Raw genomic sequence first — 16,149 nt, forward strand, 5'->3', positions numbered from 1 at the left:
GGAATATATCATCGTCAACACCAACACCTCAAACATGTCCCACGAAGGAGAAGAAGAGCTTTTGGATTACTCCGATTCCGAAGAAATCGCCGTTGCTCCATCCGGAACAACCACTGCTGACAAGGAAGCTGGAGAAGATGGAAAAGAAGCCAACAAAAAGGGTTCTTACGTTGGAGTTCACGCCACCGGATTCCAGGACTTCTTGTTGAGACCAGAGTTAACCAGAGCTATCAGAGACTGTGGTTTTGAGCATCCTTCCGAAGGTTAGTATAGTTGCTAGAAAAAAAAAATCAATGGAATATTTTGGAAGCTGTGCTTTTGGAGACTTAAGAAATCCATGCCAATTCATTCTAAAATTGTGAAATTTCATTCCCTTCCAGTCATGAAAGATTCGTTTTTACTAACCACCACTTCAAGTCCAACAGGTGTGTATCCCTCAATCCATCCTGGGTAACGACGTTCTATGTCAAGCCAAGTCTGGTTTGGGTAAGACTGCTGTTTTCGTATTATCGACTTTGCAGCAATTGGACCCTTCTCCAGGCGAAGTATCCGTTTTGGTTATCTGTAACACAAGGGAACTGGCCTACCAAATTAAGAATGAATATGCTCGTTTCTCCAAGTATATGCCTGAGGTCAAAACTGAGGTCTTTTACGGAGGAACCCAGATTGCCAAGGACGAAGAAATTCTCAAAAACAAGGACACTTGCCCTCACATTGTAGTAGCTACTCCTGGTAGATTGAACGCCTTAGTTCGAGACAAGGTGATGAACGTCAAGAACGTCAAAAACTTTGTTATCGACGAGTGTGACAAGGTTCTAGAGAACCTGAGCATGAGAAGAGATGTTCAGTCTATTTTCCGTGAGACTCCTTTCCAGAAGCAAGTTATGATGTTTTCTGCTACTCTTTCAACTGAGATGAGAAAGATCTGTAAAAAGTTCATGCAGAACCCTCTAGAAATCTATGTTGACAACGAAGCCAAGTTAACTTTGCACGGTCTTCAACAGTACTATATCAAGCTGACCGAGGCTGATAAGAATAGAAAATTGAGTGAGCTGTTGGATTCTCTGGACTTCAACCAGGTCATAATCTTTGTTAAGAGTGTCAAGAGAGCAGAATACTTGAACCGTTTGTTAAATGAGAACAATTTCCCTTCTATCTCCATCCATTCTGGTTTGCCTCAACAGGAACGTATTGAACGTTACAAGTCGTTCAAAGAGTTCAACAAGCGTATTTGTGTTGCCACTGACGTCTTGGGTAGAGGTATCGATGTTGAGAGAATTAATCTGGCCATCAATTACGATCTGCCAAACGAATCTGCTCAGTATCTGCACAGAGTTGGTAGAGCTGGTAGATTCGGTACCAAGGGTCTTGCCATTTCCTTCATCTCTTCTGATGAAGATAACACCATTTTGGAACAAATTCAAGACAGATTCGACGTCAAGATTGCTGAATTTCCAGCTGAGGGTGTTGATGCTTCTACTTATATGTCTACTGCTTAGTTGTACGAGCAATTGAAGGAAAAAAGTAAGACAGGAAAAATGAATTATTAGTATTTAAAAGTCTAGTATTTTATAGTACAGTTTGTATTATTAATACGCTTTGAAACTGCATCGTTCTTGTAGGTAATTCAGTCCCTTTTCGAAGTATTCCTGTTTTGATATTTTCACCTTGTCGAACCCTCCTTTCTTAACAAATATTTGCCCCGACTTCCAGCTGTAGGTGAGGGACTTATTCTTGTCATCTTCATCATCTAGTTTCAAAACATATGTTTCAGGGATTTCCTTGCGCAGTTCCATGAAGAGGCGGTGCTTAAATCCTGGAATGTCAAAGTTTCCTCCAACACATTTGATGTTTGCCATTAGTAGTGGTCTTGCCAGTTTTGGACAATTAGCTAAGGATTCCAGAATCGTCTTAATTATTCCGGACTTGTTGTTGATATTAGCTAACTCAGGGTAAAAAAAAGTTTCTGGAACGGCAAACCGTTCATCATATAATCGTAATAGTTGGACGTCAGAGTCCAACTTGGCAGTGGTATCCTGTAACACGTAGCCTGTTGTGGTTGTTTTAAAATCAGGGAGAACATAATCCAGTACAACGTTACCCATTGATTTGTTTTGGGCATCAAAATCGTGTCTCCTAATGGGATCTTTGACTAATGAACGCAGTTGACTAACCTTCTTCAGACTCTGGTCATAATCCGTTGCTACGTAACTCGTTTTTTCCTTGATATTGTTGACCAAAATTGTTTCATCCATGACATTGTAGTACCTAAAAGAAATCAATTCTTTCAAATAACCGGTTAAAAATTTTCCACCAATGCTCATCTTCTTAACTCCTTTCCAATAGACACAGCCATTGATGACAGGGATAACCCAGGTGCATTCAAACCCGCTATCCACAACCAGTTGAAAAGGAATGTAATCATTATTTGGCACGTCATTATTCCAAGGTACCAGGGCCGCATTTGTGGTTCTGTAATAGCTTTTGAATCCATATTCTTCGAACACAATTTGATCTGTATTACTCGATAAAACGGGAAAACTAAAAGGAGTCTCTGTGTACAGCAGCTCAGTTTCATTAAAGTTGATATCATTGTGTCCATTGACTAGTTCATTAAATCCTTCATCCCATATTAACTTTTGTAAGTACCAGGAAGTCAACTGACCCTGTTCTAATGGTCTTCGTATTATCAATTGCGAGACATCAGTAAGCCTATTAAGTTCGTTCGCCAGGTGCAATTTTCGGTCTCTTGACCGACAAATACAATTTTGTACGATCAATGGATTCTCGTCAGAGGCGTACCCCATCTTGACCGTATTAGATCCATTATCTATGATCAACGTACTATCCATCTCTACTGCATATATATCGAAATATATGTATGATCTTAGAGGAAATCTAAAAAATACTCGCGATCATATTATGTAATATACTAAATGAGGTTTAGAAGGGATCGGCATAGTATGTAAATGTCTAAATGATGAGGCAAATGGAAATTACTAGTAGTAAAACCAAGATGGTAAACCATGACCAAATTAATATCACATGTGAGATGGGAGGAAAGTTGTACCGCGATAATAACAGAATTATCGAAAGAATACTCAATAGTAATCCAAATGACAGACCAATAACTATGATGACAGTGATGGGTACATTGTCTGGACTAATGAAAATATCCTTGAATGACGTAGAATCATTGGAGAGTAATAATGCTGTGATGATTCCAGCTACTGTTGAAATCAATAAAAATGAAAGTAAAAGGCTCACCATATATAGGAAAGTGACAACTGTATCGTGATTATTGTGATTGACAAATTGAACTCTACTGGAGTTAGGATATGTTGCTTCCTCAGACGACTCGTCGTCAGAAGAGGAATAAAGTGTGGAAGAAGAAGCATGTGAATTTATGGACGAGTAATTGTTTTTTCGTTTTGGTGATTTCAATGTTAAGTTTTCATTTCCATCCGCCTCCTGAAATCCAAGATAAGAAAGGAATTTATGACTGACTTTCAAGAACTTGTTCACTCTCTTATCGTTCAAATTGAACAAGACACCTTGAGAATTTCTAGCATCTTCATAACCATTGCTGTACTGTTCGTTTGGATACGAATCTTCCACATCTGAGCCATAATCGAACTCATTCCAATATCTCTCTGCAGGTTCAGTGTTCTTGTTTAATAAAATACTCTTTGGGGGTTTGTCGTCCTGATAGATATCTAAGAAAACAGGTAGTTTTCTAATGTCCTGAACTGAATTCAATAGGCCAACCCAAGCACCAAACAAAGATTGCAACTGTTGTTCGTCCAGAGTTTTGATTACTCTGTCACTTTCAAACTTATAGAGAATGTAGTTTGAAATGGAGAAATTGTTGTTGTTACCCACAAGCTTGTAGCATAAATGAGAATTGAGAATGGATTGTAATGTTTGACACCCTGACACGAGTGCGCTATCAGAATAATGCAATACCAAATCAATGTACGGAAATTTGTTGGAATTTTCAGGGTCCAAACTATCAAAAACAATATTGCTAAGCAAAATTAGATAAATCACATTGCCGTTCAACTGAATTGGAAAACGGACTGCGTCACACTCATACTTACTCCAAATTTTGAGATTGTTTTCTTTTATGTTCTTTAAGATAGCTATTGTTTGCTGGTTGAGTTTGCTCGACGAGTCCAATGACTTAATGACAGTGTCAACATCACCTTTGAGAAGAAGCGGTAAATGAGAAGAACTCAGCTTTCCAAATCTGATTAGTTTGAAACCACAACCGGGAAGGATGATGGATAGATCTCTACCATAATCAATTATCTTTGGAGAATGGTTGCAATTGAAATTGACGATTTGAGGGTTCTCCATATTATTGAGAAGGTACACAGTGACATTCCCAGAATCTGGCTCCTGTATCGAAGAGAAGTTTTGGTACAGAGCTAGCCTGACCTCATTCAAATTGTCATTATGGATCCAGTAATGAGAACGCAAGGGACTATTTTGATAAGCCAACAGGTCAAACAGTTGCGTTTGGCTTGAAAACTCAGCATCTGACAGTGACACCATAGAACTTTTCTTGGTTAGCGAATGTGTTACCGGTTGTGTGTCAAATAGGGACTGCATGTGGTAATAAGTGTCGAAATCATTCAGATCAATATCTTGATTGAACAATCTCAACAACCGGGCCACTTGATTGGTCATCTTAGAAAGATCAACATTGAGGAAAGATTTAGAATCGTTAGTGAGACAGTCATAATACAGCTTATTAAGATAATCGTTTGAAAATTCGAACTTGCTGTGCTTCAAAAATTTCTTGAACAGCTTTTGAACTGCAATCTTTTGAAGCAGGATGAACCTGGAAAGATTGAATAAATCAGCAGATAATTCATTTATCCTTTGACTGATGGCCAACATTTTCCTTGAGATCAGTCTTTGCGTCGACTCAGGTACGGTATTTCCTCGAGGTGGGAGGAGTTTCGAAATTGACTCGAGGTTAGAAGTGAGTATTTCCAACCTTTTTGTTAACTCAAAGACCTTATTGTTGACAAACAGAGAGGCATAGTTAACCTGCTCCTTGAACACATTATAAAGACGTTGTAATCTCCGTTTCTGAGACACTGGTAAAGTATCTACTGTATATGAGTTTTGGACGCTGGTGATTTCTTTCACTAACCTCTTGAGCTCGTTGTAATTAATATTATAGAGACGCCACTTCTGAATTGTACGTTTGTTGAATTCGACTCCAAATTTCATTGTTTCCCAAAAGTAGTAGTCAGTAGACAAATAGATACCGACACACGACTTTGAGTACTCAGGAAGTTGAGTTTCGACTAGAAGTAGTCTTTGGCTAACGGTTTTTTAAAGGGGATAATACAGGTCTTATCATTTACTCTTAGTCGAGGGAAGATGCACCTCCGTAACAATAACTCGCGACCTCCGATTACACGTGGCTGCAATCCCGTATTAATTGATAATTTAGGAGTCGCATAAGGCAAATTAATCTGTCACACGACAGTGAAGAGTCAAACTTTCTGCCGATAGACAAAGAAAATAAGAAACGCCTTGACAATAGGTTTCAAACGTCCGATCGGAATTAAATAACTTGGGAGACAACGTAAAACCTGTTAGAGGCAAAAAACGCATGAAAAACGAAATGAAAATTTTGAGCTGTAGGCATTGAAAAAAATGCAGGAACGGCGACAGCATTTGACGTTGCAACCCGTATCCACTTTCACAAATTCGGGTATGTTACTTCCAACCGTTAAAATTTCAGCTTCTCAAGTAGAGTAGAGAGTAAGCATCCATCAAGTGCATCCAACCAAGGGAAATTCGGATTATGATCATGGCTCGTGATTTATTTGTACTTTTCTAGTAATTTTCTGCGTTTCTCTTCAATGGCGGATTTATCTTGGTTTTTAGTTTGCCCATCTGAACCATGGCTTCCGCCAGGACCTTTCATAGCCACAGTGGTATCACTCCCTTTCTCCCTTCCCCATGCAAACACCTTACTACCTTCAAACTCGTTTACTTTGGATTCACCTACAAACCCTTCATTAGCCAAATCACCTGTGTCTTGCAAACATCTCTTGACCCCTTCTCCACAATATTCATCTAAAATCTCCTTTTCCAACTCAACTTGCTCAGCTTCTGTTAAATTTACTTCCCCACCTTGGATCATCCAACTGTATAGTAGATCTACTTGTGCACTCAGGTCTTTCAGTAATTTCGCTCTTTGCTTCTTGGCTTCATTTGCATTCCATTTAGCTAGCTGTTCTTGGTATTCTTCATCAGCATTGTATCCAAACCATTTATCACGTTTACTGTCCCAATCATCGGTATCTCGTACCATTATCGTATCCGACTGTTTATTGACCTTCCGCCTTTTCGGTTTTTCAAAACAGTCCTTCTCATTATGAGGCATTCCGCAATTTTTGCATTCCTTTCCCACTCCCTTATGCTTGATGAACCGGTCTTTGATGTTTTTCTCGGTCGTTTCTTCACGTTGATGTTCCCCAGCATACCACGGCGTATCCTTGATGAACTTTGGTACATACGTATTATCTGGTTGTTTTGACATGTTCAGCTTTCTGTTTGCTTGATAAAAATTCTTAAAGATTGCTGGCGTACTCTTGTCACTATGTTATTTCAATTATTAATAATCAATGATAGCCATCAAGTCATCGGGTTAGAGATCTCAATTTCCTATCGCTAAAACCTGAATTTTTTTTCTCAAATTTCAATTTTTTTTTTCTTCAACCTGAAAAGCTAGGTGAATTCAAAGATGTCTACCAGTGCCTTTATCAAACAGTTGGCTACACATGACAAACCAACTCGTGATGATGCTTTGGAAAAACTTGGCAGTTTTTTGAAGCACTCAAAAGTTCTTCCAGAGTTGCAATACCAGAAGCTTTGGAAAGGTTTGTTCTACGCCATGTGGCATTGTGATAAACCAATTCCCCAACAACACTTGGCTCTACAATTGGGGGAGTTGTACTATAATATTCCTGAAACCAAGTTCATCCCTTTTTTCAGGGCCTTTTGGGTTGTCATAACCAGAGAATGGAAAGATCTAGACAAGTGGAGAGTGGACAAATTCTTGATGTTAATTCGTAAGATCCTTAACAAATCTTTAGCAAAACTGAAAAGTGAAGACTACGATAGGGATTTACTTGAAAAATATATTCAAGTTTTGTCAGAATACCCACTCCATATTAACGATATTATTGTCCCTAGAACTATTACGTACCACTTGTGTGATATTTATACTGATGAGTTGGAAAAGGTTATGTTTAGTGGGCTTCCTGGATTTGAAGAAGAAGAAGATTACGAGGAAGAAGATGAAGTCTCGGCTCCTATCGAAAAAAAAACCAGAGATACTGATAATTCAGACGATGAGGCCTCTGATACCGATCCAGAAACGAGTGACGAAGAAGACGAAGGTGAGAATACTGAAAACGAGTCAGAAGAGGAACCGATCAAACTCTCTGCGGAAGAAGAAACGGCTCTGTGGAAAACAAAGATGGAGATTATCCATGAAACTCCTATCGACAAATTACTCTCACCTTTTGTCTCATTGAAGAAAGATACCTCAAATAAACCATTAAAATTGAAAATCCAAGAAGCAGTTCTTGCTGATCCAAGACTCGGCAAATGGAAAGTTAAATCGTACCGAAAGCCTAAACCAAAACCAAAACCTCTTCAGGTGCTACAGAAACAGTTATACGAACAGATCAAATATAAAAAGGGTAAAGCAGTCACAGGTGAAGACGACGATGAACTCAAAGACGAAGACGAAGATGACGATGACGAGGTCATCTCGGAGAGTGAAGCTGATAACTCTGATGAAGAAGAAGATGAAGAATGGAATGGCTTTGGAACTATCTAGAATACATATGTAAAACCATATCAGGCAATAACAATTTCTCGCTATTTTGCATCCCAACACCTCGACCGACGTGTTCAGTTCGACCCTTTACCTACAGTGTCTTTAACTCCCATTTGGATCTCCTAAATAACCTACACAAATGTCCCAAAAAGTCACCGACGTCCCTCTGGAATTTGTTAAGGAAGGTTCCAAATTCATCTCTAAATGTACTAAACCCTCTCAGAAGGAGTACTTAAAGATAGTAAGAGCTGTTGGAGTTGGGTTTTTAATGATGGGCGTGGTTGGTTACGTTGTCAAGCTCATTCATATTCCAATCAGATATTTGATTGTTTAAAAGTTTAGGTTTGAATACAATGTGTATGCTTAATTATATTCACTTCGTTTCATTGATTTTTGCTATCCCTGTTGTGCGTTAATCATCTCTATCGTGATCCTCTCAAGTTGCACCTCAAATAGAAGACAACTTATGGAGGTGTACTACCCAATATCAGTCTTGACGTTTCTAGTTTCGTTGTATGCTGCATACCAATTTCAGTTCTTCCGTAGTGTTTTGAGCATAGGCTTGTTTACCCGTCTTCTTTACACTCTGATATGAGCACCTTATCAAACCTCTTATCACAGCTGAAAGGAGAAGGCGGTGGTGGTTCTTCTGGTCAGAATCGGCCCAGAACTGTGGATCCTGCTGTTGCAAGATTGAAAGCAGAAAGGAAGATGGAAAGAGAGAAGCAAGCTCTTAAAGAGGCTCAGCAAGCCCAGGAAGCTCGGGAAAGGCGAAGAATTAGTCATGCTACCCAGATAGGTTTGAGACCAACCAGTAAAGCTCCCAAGATCAATTCTCAGAGACCCCCGTTGTCAACATCCAGATCAAGACCTACTCCCCCTCCATCCGCTAGACAAAAAGTTGAAACAAAATCCTGCAAACCTACTAAACCACTCAATTTTGGCGATTTAATGAAAAAGGCAGAAACGATAGACTCATCTCAGTTTGCTATAGCTAATAAAGTAGTAGTCACCCCTAAGAAAACTAACGAAGTACCCAGAAAGAGAATCGTGCGTTCACAACCCCAAGATAATTTGGAGGCATCCCAGAGAGCAAGCAAAAAGCCAGCCCAGCTGTACCAAGAGGGCGGCAGTCAAATTTCCCGAACTGCACCTAGACAGACATCTACAAGGGACATTCAAAAGTCTTTGAAGGACAACCATGCTAGACGTTCAAAACCTCCGGTGGCTATGGTTCCCCCACCAATAGCTAAACCTTCCGCTAAATTAGCTGCAAAATTAGCCGCTAGGAGAAAAAAGAATGCTAGCAAGGCTCAGAGATACGATTCAGATGTGGAGTCTGATTTGGATGGTTTTATTGATGATGATGAAGATGATGAAAACCAGTACAATGATCAAGGATATGATAGAAATGAAATCTGGAGCCTCTTCAGTAGAAATGGAAAGAGGAGGTACGATTATGACGATGATGAGTCTGACGATATGGAAGCAAACTTGGAAGATATCGAGAGAGAGGAAAGAATGGCATTGAAGTCTGCAGTACTTGAAGACAAGAGAGAATTAGAAAGGGAACAGCGCCTTAAAAAGGAAAAATGGCAGAGGTTAAACCAGTTAAAGAAATGAATTATGAATATACAATCAATGCATATAATAAACATACTACTCGGAATCACTGTACTCAAAGTCAAACTCATCAAGGTGCTGACCTGTAGCAATTTCTGGTTCGTCTGCACTGTCAATCACAATAGGAGTGCTGTTGTTTTCAACTGGCTTCTGTTGTTGTTCTTCTTGAAATTTGGCGATATTGGTTACCATGGCCTCTTCAGTCAAGTTTGTTTCCTGATTTCCATCACCATCTCGACTTTCTGCAACCTCAGTAGCATATGAAACCGAACTTCCACCACACCTTCCCTCTGAGCGCATGATTTCATCGTTTGACAACTCTTCCGATGTATGCGTTTGAGGGCCCTGCCTCTCCTCATCTCTTAGATTCTGAAAGTGGCCTATATCAAAATCTTGTTCACCAGAAAATTCACCTTGCTTAATGATTTCCTCATCTCCTACAAACTGGCCAGACAATGTATCAGTCTCTACTGGGAATTTAGCCTTCTTGATTTCTTCAGATATTGCTTTATCAAGCTCAGCATCCTCTGGCAAAAATCCTCCTGATTCTGCATCTTCCAACAAAAATCCTCCCTCTTCGGCAGACTGTTGATCCTCTTTTACAAATCCTCCTTCGAGTGAGTCTTGGTTCTTGTCTACAAGTTCACTACCGCTCCTGGGTGTGAGTCCCGCTTGTGCAACCTCACTATGTCCGCTTTCATCAAATTCATTTTCGTAACTGGTGGAACCACCTAGCTTTGTTTCACGTTCATTAACATTGCCAAGATCACTAACGTCATCGGAGGGAATAAAACCACCTATACCATAATCCGTTTCGTTTCCTGATGATTCTGAGGGAACATAATTACTACTACTATCCGAATAATTATCCCAATCCTGCGTGGACTTGGAGTCTTGTTTGTCAGTATCAAAAACACGATCACTGGCGACAAATCCTCCCTGTTCATAAGTTTCATCAGTTTCCTCTAATTTTCCATGTGTCTTATTCAAACGGTCTTTTATGCGCAGCTTGGTTAAAAAGATCTTCCAACACTTTAAAAGTCTAATATTCTTTCGCATAAGTTCTTCCTCTTCATGCATTTCCTGTAAGCACTGACATGTTAAACTCATTGCCTCTTCGAACTCTTTGGCAACGACTATACCATCAATACGAGCATTGGCCACTCCTTTGTTGTTGCCCCCAAAGTCAAACCCTACAACAGCAGGAGCAAAGTCAATGCCCAAAAGTTTAGCTGCTTTGATAGCCCGTTTACCAGTTATGTGAGCTCCATTTTTGGGTAGCATGGTCTTAACATAAACGTCTATGTTACCATATGCATTTTTTGGGACAATACCATTCTCGATAGGAGGAGGAATGTATAATTCCGTTTGAAACTCTGCATATAGACGAGTCTCATCCTCGTCATCATCAGCAGTTTTCGGCGCATCTTTTGTAGCCAAGCATCTCTCCCCCAACTTTATCATTCGACCTTTAAGGTACCAAGCTTTGGGAGATCTTACAGTATGCACGTTCAGTCGCTTATAGACTGGAGTTACTTCGTTACTACTTTTCTTTCGGACAGTTCCACAACTTTGTTTTGGGTACAAGATTTCGTTCTGTTTTAGCTGCGACTCAAGACAGTAAACCGGATGGTTTCTAAAATCTTCAAAGCTATCAGGCATGCCTTCTCTCAGGTCACGCTCTTCAAATTCAACTCGTTCTAGTGCGTCGATCTTGCTAGCATGGCGCGTTCTTGGAGTATTCAACTCCCGCAAAACTCTTTCCCACCATAAGGCATAGCGTGGGTCTCTAGTTACACGTTTTCTTCGCACTTTAGAATTCAAGTTAGAAGCGTACCGTCTGGTGATATCACGAACAGCATTTCTTTGATCATATCCAATCACATAAAAGCAATTGTTCTTTTTATTGTTTAAGGGTGGTTCAAATTTAGATTTTCTTCCGACTATGTCTATTGTTTTCTGAACTACTGGGTCAATGGATATCCATTTTTGAGAATACTTGTCCCATACTTCAGCCCACATTACGGGATATTCTGGGGCCTCTTGGTTTATTGGACCTGGTGACTTCGATTGTGAGCGAGGTTTCCCACTTCGGACTAGAGATAGGTAATCATCTTTAGTTACCTTTTTAGTTTTTGGTACTGAAGGCGAAGAGGATTTTTTCTCTTCAGATACTGAAAAATCTACTGCAGCAACATTGGTAAAATCAGGTGGCTGCAAAGAAATGACCAACCTAGTATATAGCCCCAAAGATCGCAAAAGCATTACGAAACCTTCCAAACAAATCTCGCTTGATCCCATGTGACTTCTAATCAAGTACTTAAACTTTTCTCTGCTGACTTCTTCATGCGAAAATTCTTTACTTAGCTCACCCCAGTTTCTTTTTTGGTACATGAAACTGTTAGTTATTCTGTATGAGCTATTCCAATACCACATTAAGTGTCTGAGAAAGTCTAGAAATTTCCTAGTTTTCAGTGACACAGTAACCTTTGAGTCCGACCAATTCTGCTTCACTATTTTGTATTCATCAGTCAACTTCTGGGGAAGGGAGAGCCTCAGGAATCTTTGTAATGAAGTGTCATTGCACCAAGCATTTCTCAATCTACCATAACATGCCATCACTATGAGGTACAGCAGATGAAAGTCCCTCCGGAACTTCCGCTCTTCTGCAGAAACCATGTTCACCCTTCTTGTTTTACCCTTTTTGCTTTTAGATTCCTGGGGTTCCTTATCGTAAGTTAAAACCATCTCTTCAGCCGGGTCAACCTCGTCACCAAAATCTTGAAAATTTAAGTCAATTTCTTCGAATTGCTCATCGTCAATATCTTCTTCCTCTTCTTCTTCGTTTTCAATTCTACTTTTGCTTTTTTCTTGGTCTATCAACTGCTGAGCAAGCTCATCATCCAGGATAATCACCTCTTGACCTTCTTTTTGCCTCTCATCGGATTCAGAAACCTCCGTATTAGTCGAAACTTTGTGTTTTTCCTTCCGTGCCTGTTTACGGTTATTTCTCCTTCTTCTTTTTCTCTCTTGATGTTGGCTATTCCTTGCCTCCTCTCGTACGAGTTCCCTGAATTGAGCTGGAACTGTACCCAACATAAAGAATATATAAAGTACTTTCATTCTTTGCGCGAGGGGTCTTTATCAGCAAGGCAAGATGGGAGGAAGGACCAGAGTACCCCTTGATGTCAGTCGTGAGATAGCTTTCTCGCAAACTCTCACTAGTTCAGCCATTGCCTAATACGAGATCATGTTTGTAAGGCCATCAGAAACTGTGTCCTTGCTTTAGAATACCCCTATGACTCGTTTTGCTTTCCTTTGCTCTGAACCTCATCACAATTATGACCCTCGAAAGATCCATCCTTTCTTCTAAGGCTGTCCAGTAGAGACATTTTTCTGTTTCCATCCATACAAGAAGTACTTGGATGTGGAGACGAATAAGGAGCTCTTCACTAGTTCCAGCTTTCATAGACTCCTTATCTAAGAAGTTCACGTACGAAAAGTCCAACCAGCGATACTCATTGAATGGTCCTGGTCACTACAATCTGGAGTTTAGGAAGGATTCCTTCAATGATGTTCTTATCAGTTTGATAATGGGATACGAAACTACAAAGTTGGATTGCGCCGTAAAAATTCCAGGCAGAAAACTTTTGTTAAAGCTGCTGCACCCAAGCTCTTTGGAAGGGTGCTTCAATTTGCTTTTATTGGCACTAAGTCGGTCCTCAGATGAGAATAGAACTACAAGGCGCATCCCATTAGGTAAATTGTTGGATAGAGCTTGCAACACAGGAATGTTAAACAATCATGAGGAATTAAAAAAAGATTCTGATAAATTACTGGCCTGTTACTGGTTTAAAAATTCCTTTTATCCTATTCATGTCTCTGAGTACACGAGGAATATGATTGGTAAGTCGATCTACTTACTGAAAAACTATGGTATCAATACTTCAACGTTACACAATTGGCTAGTTTCGGTTGCTAGTGAAAGCATAACGCAAGCATGTTTCGCTTTAGAAGGAGAGACATTACCAGAGTTTTTGGTTACAGACATTTTATTAAGAACACCCAGATCCAATTATGAGTTTGACTTATTGATTGATTTATACTTGGACCCTAATTACCAAATTAATGACTCTGATAAAAAGAGTATGTTAGTTTTGAACAATCTAATTCAAAATTGCCACTATAGAACATCATCAAGGTTGCTAGAAATTATCAACAAAGTATTAGATCAAACTTCAAACGAACCATTTTTGAATCATCTAGTTTGGTCCATTTCTAAAATTTCCTCAAAAGTTCCAAGGGACGATAACTTATATTTTAATATTCTTGAATGCCAGCAGAAAATAATAAGGCATTTGAACTCCAAGGTTAGTGTTGAAATCCTATTAGGATTATCGAACACTCTCTATCACATTAACCATAGTAAAGGAAAGGAAATTCTACAAGCAGCAAGATCACTTATAAATAGAAAAGACGCCAGTCCTCTTGTTTCTCAAACACCATCAATTGCTCACTACTTAGAAAGATCGTCGCTCAATGTAGCACGTACCAAAGCCATGCTATTGGGTACTGAAATCTTGTACATAGACAAACCCATTTTGTTCAAAGCACATCAAAAGCTGATAGCCAGCACGGAACCAACGGTGCTGCACCAATTGGGATTCTCATTATGGGGGCTTTGGCTATCTAAGAAAGCCCAGTTTAGACTCCACTCTGGTACCGACATCAAACTGGTGAAATCTTTAATCCCCTACTTGAGCACGCAATTCGATCAAGAGGCCTTAAGTGTATTTCTTACAGGGATCTCCGATATTGAGATGAATAAAGTGATCATTACCAATTACTCAAAAGCCGGTCATACTCTTGGAAATTTAGTGTTGAATACTTATTTGAAAAACCTTTATCGTCAGTGTCTTTTTGAAGAGTGCATTAAAGAAAAGGCACCACATTATTTAAAATATCCAGAAATTGTGAATCAAAGAATTGTTGAGCATAAACAGTTCAAGTCCACCTTAGATTACACTCGGTTCGTATACGCCAATGTTGAGCAGCGACCATTATCATTAGTGGGCACTATGATGTTTGGTGAAGCACGTATAGCTCCAGAGAAAGTGTGGAAAGTATATTTTAATAGACAGTTTGAAACTGTCAACGAGAAAATATTGACTTCGTTGACCATCTCTGTGATAACGTTCTATGAAAGATCCGGGAAGCATTTGATGTGGAATGGGATGACAGCCGTTCAACAATGTATCATGGAAGTTGAAAAATGGACCGCCAAGTCAACGAAAGGTGATAATCCCAATTTGGTGAATCCAACGAATCAATTGTGGCTCAGTTACACCCAGATGCTTGGAATGTTTGGATACACAGATCTACTCATGGATTTATTGGAAAAATGGGTAAATCTGAGGCATATTCCTAATGAAAGAACACTATTGAATGTGTTTGGGTATCTCCCGGATGAAATTTCAGACAATTTGTTACGGCATGTAACGGCGAATATCACCAACAAAGTTCCAGCAATTAGAACTGATGATTTATCACGCAAACCAGAATTGCAATTTGATAATGATTCTCTAGTGGTGAAATGGCCCTGGCCCACCAAATCTCAAGTTGAAAACTTCAAAAGGAAACTACTCATTTGACACTTGAATCGAACAACTTATTTTCTTCCAAGTGATTCGTTTCCACATCGGTAGATATACTGCCTTCAATCTCAACATATTGTCCAATACGCAACCACCACATAATGTGACTCGTAAAAATACCCAACTCCATGATCAACACTACAGCATATAAAATGGCACCCATTATATCAATCTTGTCCACAAGAACACTTATCATAGAGAACGCAGCCCCTGCACTATCCATAGAAAGGAACACAAAGTTAATACCCAAAACTCGACCTTTCCGTTTGGCCAACTCAATATAGGGGGGAACAAGTCCAGCTAGTAGCATTATAGAGGCCAAAATTCCGAAAATCAAGGAGGGCCATTCCAAGTTCTCATCAATGTACAAAGGTCTTAGCCACATTATAAAACCCATCATCATACCTAAAGCGATAACGAGAAACACAGACACCAACGATACAATTTTGACTATTTTCAGCTGTGAAGGAGGATAATACAACGTTTGAATCCATGATATTGCACATAATGCCGAAAATAGAACAGGCTGGACCTGCATTGGAATATAAGAGTCCCTGACTATGAAATAAATTGCGAATGGGATGCCACTAGCAGCCCACAGGAACATCATAAGCGGAGGCAAACCCTCACAGTTCTTATTTCTATAGTTGTAAATGATTTGAGGGATTAACTGTATACACCATAATATCGTCCCTATTGTCCCTGTAACGATCGAAACCACTTCTGTAATAGCCATAATATAGAAGTAGAGAAACCTTTATGCTCATTCTTGACGACGAGGAGGGAGGTGTTGAAGAGATAAGGATGGAGATGCCACTTTGGTAAACGGGATCTGATTCGAGAGTTCTCAGTATATTTAACGGCATGAAATGGTGTCTTTGACTACTCAATTGAATCTCAAAATCTGACGGTAAATTTGTGATCAACTGCCTTGAAGGGGGGGAGGGGCACTATAGGTAACACCTTCATTTGACACCTTGTTGCACTGTGCTGAGA

At 39.6% G+C, this 16,149-nt stretch overlaps 10 protein-coding genes across 10 annotated transcripts; 5 read left to right on the top strand and 5 right to left on the bottom strand.

Moving 5' to 3' along the window:
* Positions 1–34: 34 nt before the first annotated feature.
* Positions 35–1,499, top strand: PAS_chr1-1_0019 (Component of the TREX complex required for nuclear mRNA export; the record flags this gene model as incomplete). Its single annotated transcript, XM_002489608.1, has 2 exons — positions 35–263; positions 418–1,499. The coding sequence occupies 2 exons, from the start codon at positions 35–37 to the stop codon at positions 1,497–1,499; spliced, it is 1,311 nt and encodes a 436-aa protein (XP_002489653.1).
* Positions 1,500–1,589: 90 nt separating this feature from the next.
* On the bottom strand, positions 1,590–2,852 carry PAS_chr1-1_0020 (Actin-like protein; the record flags this gene model as incomplete). Its single annotated transcript, XM_002489609.1, has 1 exon — positions 1,590–2,852. The coding sequence occupies one exon, from the start codon at positions 2,850–2,852 to the stop codon at positions 1,590–1,592; it is 1,263 nt and encodes a 420-aa protein (XP_002489654.1).
* A 121-nt stretch (positions 2,853–2,973) lies between these two features.
* On the bottom strand, positions 2,974–5,244 carry PAS_chr1-1_0462 (uncharacterized protein; the record flags this gene model as incomplete). The annotated part of the gene is made up of 1 exon (XM_002489610.1): positions 2,974–5,244. One exon carries the CDS (start codon positions 5,242–5,244, stop codon positions 2,974–2,976), a length of 2,271 nt encoding a protein of 756 aa, XP_002489655.1.
* A 601-nt stretch (positions 5,245–5,845) lies between these two features.
* On the bottom strand, positions 5,846–6,568 carry PAS_chr1-1_0021 (Hypothetical protein; the record flags this gene model as incomplete). The annotated part of the gene is made up of 1 exon (XM_002489611.1): positions 5,846–6,568. The coding sequence occupies one exon, from the start codon at positions 6,566–6,568 to the stop codon at positions 5,846–5,848; it is 723 nt and encodes a 240-aa protein (XP_002489656.1).
* Positions 6,569–6,772: 204 nt separating this feature from the next.
* PAS_chr1-1_0022 (uncharacterized protein) lies at positions 6,773–7,876 on the top strand (the record flags this gene model as incomplete). The annotated part of the gene is made up of 1 exon (XM_002489612.1): positions 6,773–7,876. The coding sequence occupies one exon, from the start codon at positions 6,773–6,775 to the stop codon at positions 7,874–7,876; it is 1,104 nt and encodes a 367-aa protein (XP_002489657.1).
* Positions 7,877–8,015: 139 nt separating this feature from the next.
* Positions 8,016–8,210, top strand: PAS_chr1-1_0023 (Hypothetical protein; the record flags this gene model as incomplete). Its single annotated transcript, XM_002489613.1, has 1 exon — positions 8,016–8,210. One exon carries the CDS (start codon positions 8,016–8,018, stop codon positions 8,208–8,210), a length of 195 nt encoding a protein of 64 aa, XP_002489658.1.
* A 257-nt stretch (positions 8,211–8,467) lies between these two features.
* PAS_chr1-1_0024 (Hypothetical protein) lies at positions 8,468–9,499 on the top strand (the record flags this gene model as incomplete). Its single annotated transcript, XM_002489614.1, has 1 exon — positions 8,468–9,499. The coding sequence occupies one exon, from the start codon at positions 8,468–8,470 to the stop codon at positions 9,497–9,499; it is 1,032 nt and encodes a 343-aa protein (XP_002489659.1).
* A 36-nt stretch (positions 9,500–9,535) lies between these two features.
* On the bottom strand, positions 9,536–12,598 carry PAS_chr1-1_0025 (DNA repair protein; the record flags this gene model as incomplete). The annotated part of the gene is made up of 1 exon (XM_002489615.1): positions 9,536–12,598. One exon carries the CDS (start codon positions 12,596–12,598, stop codon positions 9,536–9,538), a length of 3,063 nt encoding a protein of 1,020 aa, XP_002489660.1.
* Positions 12,599–12,924: 326 nt separating this feature from the next.
* PAS_chr1-1_0026 (Hypothetical protein) lies at positions 12,925–15,150 on the top strand (the record flags this gene model as incomplete). The annotated part of the gene is made up of 1 exon (XM_002489616.1): positions 12,925–15,150. One exon carries the CDS (start codon positions 12,925–12,927, stop codon positions 15,148–15,150), a length of 2,226 nt encoding a protein of 741 aa, XP_002489661.1.
* Positions 15,143–15,889, bottom strand: PAS_chr1-1_0027 (uncharacterized protein; the record flags this gene model as incomplete). Its single annotated transcript, XM_002489617.1, has 1 exon — positions 15,143–15,889. The coding sequence occupies one exon, from the start codon at positions 15,887–15,889 to the stop codon at positions 15,143–15,145; it is 747 nt and encodes a 248-aa protein (XP_002489662.1).
* Positions 15,890–16,149: the final 260 nt, after the last annotated feature.

This window comes from Komagataella phaffii, chromosome 1 (genome assembly GCF_000027005.1).
Source record: "Komagataella phaffii GS115 chromosome 1, complete sequence".
Taxonomy (NCBI): Eukaryota; Fungi; Ascomycota; class Pichiomycetes; order Pichiales; family Pichiaceae; genus Komagataella; species Komagataella phaffii.